The sequence below is a fragment of the Tenebrio molitor genome, chromosome 9 (assembly GCF_963966145.1).
Source record: "Tenebrio molitor chromosome 9, icTenMoli1.1, whole genome shotgun sequence".
NCBI classification, from domain to species: domain Eukaryota; kingdom Metazoa; phylum Arthropoda; class Insecta; order Coleoptera; family Tenebrionidae; genus Tenebrio; species Tenebrio molitor.
In genome coordinates this window covers 15,526,833-15,539,514 of record NC_091054.1, presented here as the reverse complement: position 1 = coordinate 15,539,514, position 12,682 = coordinate 15,526,833, and the positions used below count along the sequence as shown (strand labels likewise).

Genomic DNA, 12,682 nt, shown 5'->3' with positions numbered 1-12,682 from the left:
ATAATGTGAGTGTTGGTCAGGTCAATGTTGTCGAAATAAAAAATATACTAAGAGAATTGGTAGTATTTTATTGATATGACTAATAAAAAAATGAAAAAGTTGATGCACTGCCCGGGAATCGAACCCGGGTCGCAAGAATGGGAATCTTGCATGATACCACTACACTAGCAGTGCTACGTCTTGTACAGTGTACATGTAAGTACTTCAACGAACCTATTGATTCACTAATTGATTTTCCTCAAAAGTTTTAATTAATGTAGTTTTTATTTTTAAAATTAAACAATGTAATTACTTAATTAGTAATTATCGCGAAAATGACTTTTGATTATTATTTTTCAAATTTTCATTAATTGTATTTTGCAGATAAAAATATTTGGGATTGTATAATAATCGAGAAATTTTTAAAATAAAAAAATTGGATTGGTAAATAATAATTTAATAAAAATTGAAAAAAAAGTTTCCTTCGAGCCGGATTTGAACCAGCGACCTATGGATATCCAAGTTTTGAACCACTACAGTCCACCGCTCTACCAACTGAGCTATCGAAGGTTATTTACTGCTTCCGTTAAAATGTACTTCAGCTACACTTCCGAACATTAATGACATAATCAATAAAAACAATTAAAAGAAATCTTAGAGTATTGTTTTTATAAATTGACGACTATATTATCATTTGAATTAATCTCTCATGTGCGCAGTTATAACAAACATGACATTCAAGCATGTTAATATTGTTATCTTATCAGTAACACGGTAAAACTATATTTTAGGATGAAAAAAAAAATAAAAGCATGTTTTCATTTGAAAAAAAAGAAAAAAGTTGAGCCGCCCGAGCAGGGACTTGAACCCTGGACCCTTGGATTAAAAGTCCAATGCTCTACCGACTGAGCTACCCGGGCTCATAGTAGACGGTATCTTTGAGTCGTAGTAACGTGAAGTTTGTTAAAAGTCGGTGTAAATTTAGAATGAGGCTCCTTACCGGAACGTGTTGAGTTTCTCCATCACCTTCCCGACGACGGTCTTCTTGAGCGGCGTGGGACTCGTGCCCGGAGTGCTGTTCTCCGACTTGAACCTCTCATCAGCCACCATGGCTCTCGCCAGTTGTAGATCGCTCTCGTTCATGTCTTCTCGCGCACCACTGACAAGTCCCATCCGACACTGTCCCGGCGGTAACGAAGGAGCGCGTGCACCGGTACTCCTCGAACTAGTCGGTACTTACAGCACACCTAACATTTGTTAAGATCAAGGCAAATGAAAAATCATAATCGCACCGAGTACGGCCCTGACCTAAATAAATCGCAGATAAATAGGTGGGCGCGCTTTTGTCCGGTGCAGGGCAGGGTCAGGCTTCTTGCGCGGAGGTCACTTATTTTAAGCTTGCCGCCGTTTCACCGTCACTTCGACGTGAAGATCGCTTTTTCGGATGTTTCGACGTCGCTTGGAAACCGGCACCGGAGGAGCGCGGACGGCGACTGTGAATTCGGCTTAAGCGGGCGCCGGTGTTGTCGAGCCAGTAGCGGAACCAGGGGGGGTGGCACGTTCCGAGGGGCTGTCGGATGCCCATTTTAAATTTAAACTGTTTGACGGTGGTGTCCTTGAGTGTGTTCGAATGTGGGATGATTTTTCGTTGTTCATAATCATAATCGAGCAATAATAAGTTTTACAACAATTTAGGAAGGGCAGATCAACTACAGACCAGATTTTTATACTGAAGATGTTAAAGAAGCAAAGCCACAAACAAAACCTAAGTCTCCATATCTTGTTCATAGATTTTAAGACAGCTTACTCAATAGAAAGAAATAAACTATCGCGCGTTCAAATGAAATGTTGGGCTGGGAAGGCGTTGGTAACCGTCAATTGTTGTGCTTTTTTTAAAGCATAGATTAATTGGAACATGTTGACAGCTAACTTAAAATTTAGAGCCAACATTTTTCCTTTTTTTCCGTCCTTGCAATGTTTTACATTAAAAATAGAATAACGTAACGATTCTTATTCTCAAAGTAAATAGCTAAGGGCACCCTTTGCTGAAAACAAACATGTTCAATTATGATTAAATATAAACAAATGTCTTTCGTGTCAAATGGCGGGAAATTCAAACTTGACGCTGTTCTAAACGGTTTAATTTTTCCAACGTCTACTCAGCACAGGATTTCATTTGAACGCGCGATATATCAAGCAATAAAAAATTGAAGATCCCGAAGAAATTAATCGGTCTGACAAAAGTGACCTGACAGACACACAGAACAAAATTTCTGCGGACGAAAGAGTACCACAAAGTTTTGGACGAAAAATCGGAGTCAGACAAGGGAATCCACTGTCAACAGTACTATTTAATATTATATAGTTTTAGAAGCAGTTTTTAAAGACAGCGAAATTTAAACACAAGGATAATGTACCACCGAAAACAGCAAGTACCTAATTGCCTATGCAGTTGATGTAGCACTGATAAGAAGATCAAAAAGGAACCAGAATAAGTATTTGGTAAAGTGGACAAAGCTGCAATTGGTTTATGGACTGAGAATAAAGGAAGATGAAACGAAATACTAAATAATGAAACAAGAAGATTGTTAAATCGAGGAACCATACAGCAAATTCAGGACAGAAATAAAAATATATAACTTCAAAAGGGTCAACCACATTGAATACCTAAGAGTAGCAGTCCTGAAACCTGGGTGTTAACAAAAGAGAATAAGATAAAACTGGAAGCATGGGAGAGGGAGGTGCTGAGGAAAATATTTAAGGGAACATAAACCGAAGATGGAAGATGGAGGTGAAAAACAAATAAAGAAATAAAAGATTTACACAGACACAGCAGTATAGTGTTCCCCTAGGCCTAGGCTATAGCGCATGTTGCCCTCTGGGTAATCCGCCGCTGTATATCTGGCAAGAAGTAAAATAATTTTCTGTTATGAGCTTCAAAATTAATTTCATTGCACTATCCGACAACATGCTCGCGTGTAGCCAGTTTGTCAATCTTCTACAAACAGTAGACTACGGCAACGACATATTCGGACAGTCAAATTATGCAGCATCGGATCACATTTTGTCGGTGCAGATTTTAGACGAACCACTGGAGGTCGAGACTCAAGCGAACGTGACGCGCGGGGCAAAGTTGAAGAACGCTGAAATCCAATAAATATTTGTTTGGTGTTATGAAACTTGTTAAAAAATATGAATATGTACCATGCAGTGGATTCTAAAAATATCGGCAAAGACACTACAAGCACAAGAAGATCGTCAGAGGTAAAACATGAGAATTTAATAAATATTTTATTAGAGACAACGCTAATGATTAGTTTTCGTTGATGTGGAGAAGTAAAACAAGTGTTTTGTTGTATCTGTCTCATAAAAAAATCATTTAGCAATTGTCAAGGCCATAGGATGGCCTAATTTCTCGATACCAGCCAAGGGACTAGATTTTTACCGTGCCCCCATCTAAAAATCACACGAACCGCTACTGTGTCTTTGTAAAACACAGTGGTTTTTAATATTTTTTTAATTCATTATAAATGTGCATCTTGGGAGGCTATGGAGGCTACGGAGGCTAGTTGGCAACCCTGGCCAACCATGTTGTCCAGTCTGAAAATATGCTATGGGTATTATTTTATGGTTAGAAGCGGGGGCCCGTCCCTCGGGCTCATGTCATTACTGCCATTTGTTAACGGCTAGTAAATTTTCTGGTGAGAAAGCTAAAGGTGCATTCACACTTCCATGCTTCCTAGATGCACATTTATAATGTAGGTCCATCAGACGATTTTTCTTATTATTTTGAAAAAATAATGTCAATTGAAAATCTTCTACAGGAACAAGATGTAGGTGTACTAATTTTGGATAAATGTAATATGAATAAATAAATATACAGGATGGTCCCGATATAACCTGCCAAAAAAATTCTGGGTCATTAGAAGGATCTAACAAGTCCAAAAAACCCCTTTTCATTAGGTCCAAAATAATGGGGATAAATTAACCCCTATCCACACCCATTCGACGCTGCTGACCACAAAAATACGTACCTACTCAGGAATTAATTGTTGGTGTTTGTAAGGATGACAGTATCTAAGCAACATAGGTACCTGAATCGTTTATGACAAATCTCAAATCTGACAAGCTAAATCAAATTAATGACATTTATTGAAAACGGTGTACACTGTGTGCGTTAATTCACCAGCTTATTTAGGTACAAAAGCTGATTTTGTAGACTGAGATGAATGAGTAAGAAATAAAGTGGTGTTCTTCAATGTGTAAATAAATGTAGAGGTAGTGTTGGAGCGGCCGGTCCAATTTAGTTTATGACGCCGCTTCCAATATTCCTGTCGACAATCATCCCCGGTGCCGGTACGTTGGTGGTCTCTTTCACAATAGTGGGAAAGTCCCGCCATCTGGCTCATGCACATCTTTCAAAAGACCACCAGCGTACTACCCATGACGGAGAGGGGGTGCGAATTCACTTTTGTACATTTTCGTTAGTTTTAAGTTAGTTGATAAGCAAATGTAGAACCAGAAACACCAATACATCTTTGCATTAATCTGAAGCATCTATCCTCATTTTGAAATCACGGTCCACATTGTGCGAAACCCCTACGCGTAAAAAGAAAACCCTACCGGACACGCAATTGGCGTGTCATAGGTTCAAACTCCTGGGTGCGGAAACATCCGTCAAACTTCGTAGGAGGCAATTGAACCGAAACAGGTAGTGTGTGCAAAATTGTGGAAGAACTGAGTAATAAGAGTATCGTCTTAATTGTGGTTAAATAGCCAAAATAATGTATTGAATAAATTTATTTACACTTTACATATTCGTACTTTCAACTCTAACTGAGAATATCTACTAACTAATGAAAGGTAAACTAGACTAGAAAAATTATTTTATAATAAATGTTCTGTGTGCCTTCCGTTGGCATTTATAAGCACATTTGAGTACTCCGCGCCGGTACCAATTTTCATAAACAGAATTCAGCATTTCTGGGCTTTTACGAATCTGGTTCGCGGCATCTGTTACGCGTTTCTGGAGTTGGCCTTTTGTATTTATTTCAACTTCGTATACCAAATCTTTCGTGTGGCCCCAAAAAATAAAATCTAGAGGGGTTAAATGGAGGATCGGTGACGCCATCGTATTGGAATCAGTCAGAACCAACCTCACATAAATGCAGATGTAGCTCCACAAAAGTACAACGGGACGGAAGGACTCCTTCAGGAAAACGCTCGCCGTATGGTCGCCTTGCCGGTCTTGAATTACCACGTGTTTCGCCATAGAGTAAATGCAAATCGGTGTATTCTTGTTTTGTGAATTTCATAATTTTTTGAAGGATTCGCAAATTTAAAATTAAACTTGACAAATGTCATAGGTGTTACAGGTACCGTTGCTAAAGAAATTGCAGCCAAGTAACGAGAATTACCTTTTTAAAACCGATTAACTCATTAGCGTACAGCAAATTTTGACCAAATTTTCAATTATTTTTATCTCGAAAACGAAAAGACTTTTATTATATATATATATACGTATGAAGAAAAATTACAATTAAAATTCGAAATTCATAAAATAATTATGGTAAATTATATGTTTTTAATTTGTTCTAGCCAATTTAGGGCGTCTTCGGTAAGTAGATGGAGTTTGGAGAAACCTTGCTGGAATTTAGTAAGGGGACATTCTTCCACAATGTGTTGGATGGTTTCTTTTTCTGCACCGCATTCATAAGAAGGGTTTTCACGAATGTTCCAGTGAAACAGCATATTATTGCATTTGCCATGGCCGGTTCTAAAACGATTTAATTTACACCAGATTTTCCTAGGTAGGTCAAATCCCGGAATTTGTTTTGTAGGATCCTCAATTAGATTTTTATTGAAAATATCTACATCTTGCCAGGCTGCTTTCCAATAGTCAGATTTGGAAAATGGTTCCATGAGAAATTCTTCTTTCCAAAGTGGTTTACGCGATTTTAATCTAAAGGGTGGTAAATTTGCCATGTCTTGTGTTATGGAGTACATGTTAGAAACATTTTTTGAGTATGAGTTCTACTCGTCGTCACCTATTACTGGATTTCTTCTGGCAGGTTATATCGGGACCACAGTGTATTGATATTGAAAAACTTTCATCCATCACTAACTCTGCATGCGAGCAGGTAGGTTTGATAGAACAACATCTTATCACTAATTCTTTCTTTAACTATGTGATTGGTTTTGTACTATCTTCTTCTTTCAGGACTTTTTCAATCTAAGTAAGTAATATGTTTTCTTCACGTTGCCAATAACTTCTTTACCTTCAGAATAAAATCTATTTTGTTTCACTTTCTCTTTTTCTTTATTTACAACATTTTAAAGTCAGGAAATAAAGTGACAATCTCTTTCAATCTCAAGGAGGTCTTTTCAAAGTTTATCACAACTTTTCAAACTTCTTCTTAGGGTAAAATTAAACAGTAATTGGGACAAAGAAAGTTACCTAATAACCTTCTAATATGTCTTTGAAAATATAACTACTGTCTTGGAATAGAAAACGAATGAAAAGTAAGTGCTACTGATACAATACGAACATAATATCTTACTCTTGGGAAATACTGACCCATTTTCGAAATTTAATTATTATTTAATTGTTATATGTATTAATCATAAAGACATAACAATTAATTTCGACAAAACGTACTCAGATAATTACAACTTAGGTATAATTGAAAGAATTTATTTGTAAATGTAAACCACGCAGCATCTATCTGTGATTTAATTGGATGCAGTTGAATGTTGGATCTGAAGGGTCTATAGGGTGCAATATATCGTTGCATAAAAAAATTATAAGCACTACATCTGTGAGTGCATTTTGTGACGATGAAATCACGAGAGGTGCACTTTGCCGTGTGAATGTTTTTAAAGTGTAGAAGGAGTAATAAAAATATTTCTTATGATGTTGGTGTTTGTTGTGATATTGCAAAATATCGTTACCAGGGGGCGCCCCAAAATAACATATCCCCGGGCCCCGGGGCCCGGGGGGCAATTTGCTAGTTACGCCACTGCGTGTCAGCGTGTTTTTTTTTGGAATCGAACCGTCGATAAATTAAAATAAAAATCTAGTCCATCGAGCGCCCGAAGCGTTTTTATCGTTATGAAATCACGTAGAAAAACATTTATTACATTAACGAGGTGTTTTTCTGGCGGCTTTACCTTCGCCGAGCGCGTCCGGACCGGCCCGAGCTCCCCTAGATCAGCTGTCAAAGATGGAGGAGTTACAGCTGTCAGAAACTTTACAACGATATTTTTCCGACGTTTTCCTATGCTGCGACGAAGAAAAGTCCGGAAACGCCTCCCTGACCAAAACCGTCGAATTAATCAAGTCCGGCAGCGTGCCCGAAGACGTCATATCCCAAGTGAGTGGTCCCGCACCGATCTTAACCTAACTTTCTGACGTTTTGTTTGTCAGATTTCAGAGATCTGTTGGGGCCAAAACACGACCAGTCTGACTAGGAAACAATTTTTTTCCGCACTGAAATTAGTAGCGGCCTACCAGGCCAACATCTCGATACAAGCCGACGTGCTCACTTCCAATTTGGAGCTGCCGCTGCCCAGGTTTACCTGGAACAATCTCGAGAACGAGGCGCAAATTCCAGATTTAATCGAACTGAGGAACGATGCCAACGATTATTGTGAACAAGTCGACGCCAACAGTACTGACTCGGAGGTTGACAGTGATACACTTAGCATAGTTAGGAATGGATCACCTGAAATATCTAGTACAGCATCTGACAGCCCCACCCCCACCAACAGCGTCCAAGACAGGAGTTGGGCCGTCGGGGGCGCCTGGCAGGGGCTGGTATCTGAGGAACAGAGACAGCTTTTAGGTAAGCAATTTCTTCTTCAGACAAATTAACAAATGAGTCAAGTTATTAGCAAACCTAAGGTTTGGCAGCCCGATGAAAAGATTAAGTGGTCGACGATGTTATGCATGAAGTAATTTTTTATTGGTTTATTGTTTATTTCGTGCATTTAAATCTGTTGGGACCATAGATGATTGAGTGAATAATTGCAGTGGGTGTATTGATAAGAACAATTGAAAAGGTTACCAATGAAGGTGATTGTTGTTTTTAATTATTATTATTAGATTTGCGCAGTGTTATAACAATTATTTTTCCACCATGTGAAATGTTATTAATAGATAACGAACGTTCAGAAGTTGTGTGTTGCTTCACAGACAAGAAGACAAGTGTAAATTTGAAAATGGAGTCGTCAACTTGAGCATCAGGTGTAGATAAAAATATTCATAAGGAAAATTTTAATGTTGATGGTGAAAAAACGTGGCGGATGACGTGTACGCGCTGATTGAGCACTTTTATCTGGTTTGTATAAAATTTGATTACTGTGCAGGTACCGAAGAGGAATCCAGCGACCGGCACAGCAGCGAGGAGGACACCGAGGTGAGCTCCGAGATCTGGACGATCAACCCCGAACAGCGCGAATACTACGCAAATCAATTCCGTTCCCTCCAGCCGGACACTAATGCCTTACTAGCCGCCCCCGTGGCGCGAATGTTCTTCGAAAAGTCCCGCCTCCCGGTGCACGAACTGCGCAAGATCTGGCAGCTAGCCGACGTGACGAAGGACGGCGCCCTCAGCTTGCAGGAGTTCAACACGGCCATGCACCTGGTGGTGCTGCGGCGCAACCACATTGAACTTCCCGACGCCCTGCCCCCCACCCTGATCCCGGGCAACGAAACTCCCCTCTCGGTGAGTCCCGAGACCGAGCCGATGCTCTCCCCCCAGACCAAAGACACGGCGAAAGAGTGGACGAAGTTCGTCGACAGTCCGACGAGCTCGGTCTCGTCTCCAGGTCCTAAACCGGTCAATTTCGACTTCCAGAAGATCACCTTGGACAAAGACTCGAAGATCTTGCATCCGGTGCCGCTGCGACTGACTCCGGAGTGCTCGACGAGTGCGGCGCCACCTGGTGAGGATCTGGTCGACAACGCCGAAGCGCACAGCCCGAAGAAGTTCATCGACGTGGCCTCGAACCTCCCCAACAACAACAACAGCGCCATCCAGAGGCCTCAGCCGAAGAAGATCAGCATCCCGGGCCCCGGAGCCATTCCGCCGCCCCCTACCAGTCAGAGCAGCGTAGAAGAGGGACCGGTCAGCCTCCCCGCGTTTCCGCCTCCCAAGAAGGAGAAGCCGCCGCCGCCGCCTCCCAGACCGTTCAAGAGTCACGGTCGGAGCTCCTCCCTCGACTTGAACAGGCTGAGCAAGCTGGGAGCCCCGCCCACGATCCCGCCCCGGATCAGCCCCAACATACAGTCCTCCAAGAAGCTGATCAATCAGAGGTCGGAGGGAGACTGCGGGGCAGCCGAGACCGCCTTCGCCGCCAATTTTGATAATTTCGAAAAGTACGAGAACGTCGACGAGGGGATTTTCCCTGGGGACATGTACGAAGCCGAGAGGAAGAAGATTTTCGCGAGGTTCACCGCGGGAAACAGCGAGCTGCCGAGGAAGCACGGCGCCTTCGAGGTCTACAGGAAGCCGACCAAAAGCCAGGAGAGTCCCAGCGGAGAGGACAAGGCCAAGTGGGAACTGTTCCAGAAGCTGCAAGAGGAGAACACGGTGCTGTTGAGGATCTGCCAGGAGCTGAGCCAGGAACTAGCCGACATCAGGGAAGAAAAAATGACGCTTAAGCTTAGGTTAGAGAAGCAGGTGAACATGGGATAGTTCCCCCAAGTCGACTAGTATTTATGAGACTACCCTTAAGCGTCCTCGATTAAATCAAAGAAGTACTTTTAAGTTGAATCTCCAGGTATTATTAAGGCCGACAGTGCCATAAACTGCCTATCGAAAAAATTCAATTGTTCAATTATCTAATTTAATTATTGAGTGAAAGAATATTTTTTTAATATGACGTTATCAAATAAAATTTGAATCTTCTATTATGTACACTGTTGTTCAGAATTTTATTTGTTTATATTCTACGGCTCTATAGCAGCAAAGTCTTATATTTTTCGTGTAGCTATAGGAAGACTGTATTTTAAGATTAAATAAAAGCTTGAAAATCACCACCGCCCTGCTACTCGAATTATTCTCACGCGCCCACCTCCAGATCGCGTCGAGTAGGGACTCGGCTACTCGAGGCAGGGACTAAATCTGAATCTGATCGTGGGGGCGGAGTCATCGTCGCGCGAACCAATTACGAACAATTTTTGTGTGATTTGAAGTCTAGGCACAGGTCTAGGAGAAAACAGCAAAAACATTTTCTTACTTTATTCCAATTCCATTGATACAAAAGTGCTAGATAACTAAAACGAGACGCGCCTATTTCTCGCCTCAGCTTCACACGTAAGGCAAGAAATAGGCGTCGACCATTTTAAGGCGGGGCTTCGATCGTACACGGCCTATCGTATTGATCGTGAGGAAAAGGTAGGCGGAGTCATTGTTGTGCGACCCAATTAGAAGAGATGTTTGTTGTATTTTGAGGTACAGACTCGAAACTCCTTTTCCTATTTAATCCCAATTTAATCCTCCATCAATACAAAAGTGCTACATGATTAAAAGTAAAGCAACCGCGACGCGCCTATTTCTTGCCCCAACCCCACAACCCCTTGACAAATCCAGAGATACCCGCCCCCTTTTGCTTGGGTTGTCCCCCTTCCAGTTTCTCGGTCAAATCTGGAAACTCGACGAAGTTCAGTGCTAAATCGTAGAACAAAGGCTTGGCTGGGATGGGTTCCATGGCTGGCGGTAGGGTGACAATATTTGGATTTTTGCTCAACAGTTGAGGCTCTTCTCTGAACTCGTCCAGGCGATCGATCAACGGCTTTTTGCTCTTGTAGACTTTCTGGGGAACAGCAAGACTGTGATCTTCCTGCTTGTCAAGAACGCAATTCGCCTGAGCGTTGATTTTGTCAGTGTCGACAGTTTCCTTCACGCTTTTCAACAAATCTTCCAACTCTTTTATAAACTTGCTCTTTTGGGGAATCTTCCCTAGAGCTTTGGACGCCGAATCGAAGAGAACCGCCGCTTCCTTCCAGCGCTTTTGCGCACCTTGAGTCTTCGCCAAGTAGTAAACTCTCAAAGCTTTGTACGCTTGCAACTGTTGGTCGTAGTAGTCTTGAGCCAGCTTCACATCTTTTATCGATTCGTTCTGAGACAACTCCCCAGTTTGTTGGATGATGATGTCGAGGAGGCGGACCCAATCTTGGGGCTTCCTGGTTTGTTGCATCAGCAACAAATGTCTCTGCGAGGTCCTTTCTACTCTGATCGACAACAAATAGGACAGCAAGAGTTGGTCTTGTTTCTCGGTCCTCACGACGTCTCTCGCCACGGAGATGATGTCGCGCAAGTCGATGAACAGATTCTCCAGGATCTTGATCTTTGCTTGGTTGTTCTCCGCGTGGAAGAGCGAGTCATCGAGGCCTTCGATGCTCAAGAGGAAGAGACGCACGCGCTCGATCCTGACCGAGATCTTGATCCCGAACCATTGCACTTCGTGCAAGACAGCTTCAGTCTGCTGTTTGGACTGCGACACCAAAGCGTCAAAGTTCTCCAAGATGCCTTGACTGCGCAGCTCTAGCAAATCGACAGCTTTGTCGTCTCCGATGTTGTAGGCGCAATAGCGCAGGCTCGGCGTGATCTCCACCACTCTTTGCTTGTAGGGCAACTGATCGTTATCAGGTAGCGCCGAGGCCAACTTCTCGTAAATCATCTGCGCCTTCTTCAAATTCTCCGTCGCCTTCATCCAGATCTGCAGCTCGAACTGGAGATTGCCCTGGATCCACGCCACGTAAGCTTGCGACTCGAGTTTGGTGCGAGCGTCGCAGCGCTCCTGCTGGCACAACTCCTCCAGCTGGAGCGCGTACACGCAAGCTTTGCGCAGCTTCTGGATCAGATGGAACTTCTTGCGCGGTTCGGTGTTCGACTCTTGCCGCAGCTGCATGGCGTAGGCCCAGCACCGTTCCGACAGCATCAGCGGGATCTCAAGGTAGCGCTCGTCCGATTTCTTGTCGTTTATGTGAGTGTCGGTGACTTCGCGCTTCTTAAAGTGCCGTCTGTCGCCCTGGGGCAGCTTCAGGACTTTTCGCAGGCGCCTGATGCGACGCGAGCAATAGCCGCGGTAGCGCTGGTAGTCGCCGTGTCTCAACCCGTGCTGTTGTTGCGCGTTTTTGATTATTTTCAAGACTGGAAAACGGGCGAGGGTCAGTTTTGCACCAGATGGAACAAAAGTTAGGTTAGGTTGTCACAAACTTACTTTCTAAGGTGAACGGTTTTAGAGGATCGGGTTTCTTGACGGGCTTTGTGTCCTCCACTTGGGGGTTGTCGTTCTGCTCTTCGGTCACCATTTTGGGGCGAGTTTAATTCAAATTGCACTGAATTCAACCAATTTGAAAGGTGCAGCTTGACACAAATGTCAAACGTGGACACATTTGACATTTACACTTGCGCCATCTAGGCTGCTTTTTACGTAGTTTAAAAGACAGGGTCGTATTTAGTACTTTTTTCCAACGTATTATCAATGTATCAGTATCAATAAATCTCCTTCCACACTGTCAATATAGCAATTTAAATTTCTATTTATTTAATTTTTATTATATATTATTCCAGAATTGTTACAAGAAATATAAATTGGGGAATTTCTCCTCGCATCATATTTTACCCTCAACTTGAATAAGAAAATGAAAACTGTCAAGGTGATAATTTAGATTTTTTTCAATTCATAAGTCTTG

At 42.3% G+C, this 12,682-nt stretch overlaps 3 protein-coding genes, 1 long non-coding RNA gene and 3 other non-coding genes across 8 annotated transcripts in view; 2 read left to right on the top strand and 5 right to left on the bottom strand.

Moving 5' to 3' along the window:
- The window catches only part of LOC138138803 (NAD kinase-like), a 48,388-nt gene extending 46,922 nt beyond the window's left edge, over nucleotides 1-1,466 (bottom strand). The window contains exon 1 of the mRNA XM_069058892.1: nucleotides 980-1,466. Coding sequence (XP_068914993.1) covers nucleotides 980-1,152 — 173 coding nt within the window. The 5' untranslated portion in view covers nucleotides 1,153-1,466. The remainder of the gene's footprint in view (nucleotides 1-979) is intronic.
- LOC138138811 (uncharacterized) overlaps nucleotides 1-12,682 on the top strand; it is a 75,872-nt gene that overhangs the window by 55,979 nt on the left and 7,211 nt on the right. The window lies entirely within an intron of this gene.
- TRNAG-CCC (transfer RNA glycine (anticodon CCC)) lies at nucleotides 104-174 on the bottom strand. Its single transcript has one exon. It is a non-coding gene; the product is annotated as a tRNA-Gly (tRNA).
- On the bottom strand, nucleotides 460-549 carry TRNAY-GUA (transfer RNA tyrosine (anticodon GUA)). The gene is given in 2 exon segments: nucleotides 460-495; nucleotides 513-549. It is a non-coding gene; the product is annotated as a tRNA-Tyr (tRNA).
- Nucleotides 827-899, bottom strand: TRNAK-UUU (transfer RNA lysine (anticodon UUU)). Its single transcript has one exon. It is a non-coding gene; the product is annotated as a tRNA-Lys (tRNA).
- Reps (RALBP1 associated Eps domain containing) lies at nucleotides 7,024-10,018 on the top strand. 2 transcript variants are annotated; one of them, XM_069057668.1, is made up of 4 exons: nucleotides 7,024-7,352; nucleotides 7,406-7,823; nucleotides 8,347-8,705; nucleotides 8,838-10,018. In XM_069057668.1, the coding sequence occupies exons 1-4, from the start codon at nucleotides 7,203-7,205 to the stop codon at nucleotides 9,675-9,677; spliced, it is 1,767 nt and encodes a 588-aa protein (XP_068913769.1). In that variant the 5' UTR covers nucleotides 7,024-7,202; the 3' UTR covers nucleotides 9,678-10,018. The 2 variants fall into 2 exon arrangements, with proteins under 2 accessions (XP_068913769.1, XP_068913768.1); XM_069057667.1 differs by having other exon boundaries at nucleotides 7,027-7,352; nucleotides 8,347-10,018.
- On the bottom strand, nucleotides 10,209-12,400 carry Srp68 (signal recognition particle 68). Its single transcript, XM_069057669.1, has 2 exons — nucleotides 12,208-12,400; nucleotides 10,209-12,137 (listed from the first exon to the last, which is right to left on the bottom strand). Exons 1-2 carry the CDS (start codon nucleotides 12,296-12,298, stop codon nucleotides 10,534-10,536), a joined length of 1,695 nt encoding a protein of 564 aa, XP_068913770.1. The 5' UTR covers nucleotides 12,299-12,400; the 3' UTR covers nucleotides 10,209-10,533.

Excerpts from the sequence above, each read along its gene's own strand:
- Srp68 (XM_069057669.1), bottom strand. The coding sequence starts at position 12,298 with ATGGTGACCGAAGAGCAGAACGACAACCCCCAAGTGGAGGACACAAAG. Across the intron at positions 12,138-12,207 it reads AAAACCGTTCACCTTAGAAA|TCTTGAAAATAATCAAAAAC; the intron begins GTAAGTTTGTGA and ends CCCGTTTTCCAG.
- Reps (XM_069057667.1), top strand. The coding sequence starts at position 7,203 with ATGGAGGAGTTACAGCTGTCAGAAACTTTACAACGATATTTTTCCGAC. Across the intron at positions 7,353-7,405 it reads CCGAAGACGTCATATCCCAA|ATTTCAGAGATCTGTTGGGG; the intron begins GTGAGTGGTCCC and ends TTTGTTTGTCAG. Across the intron at positions 7,824-8,346 it reads GGAACAGAGACAGCTTTTAG|GTACCGAAGAGGAATCCAGC; the intron begins GTAAGCAATTTC and ends ATTACTGTGCAG.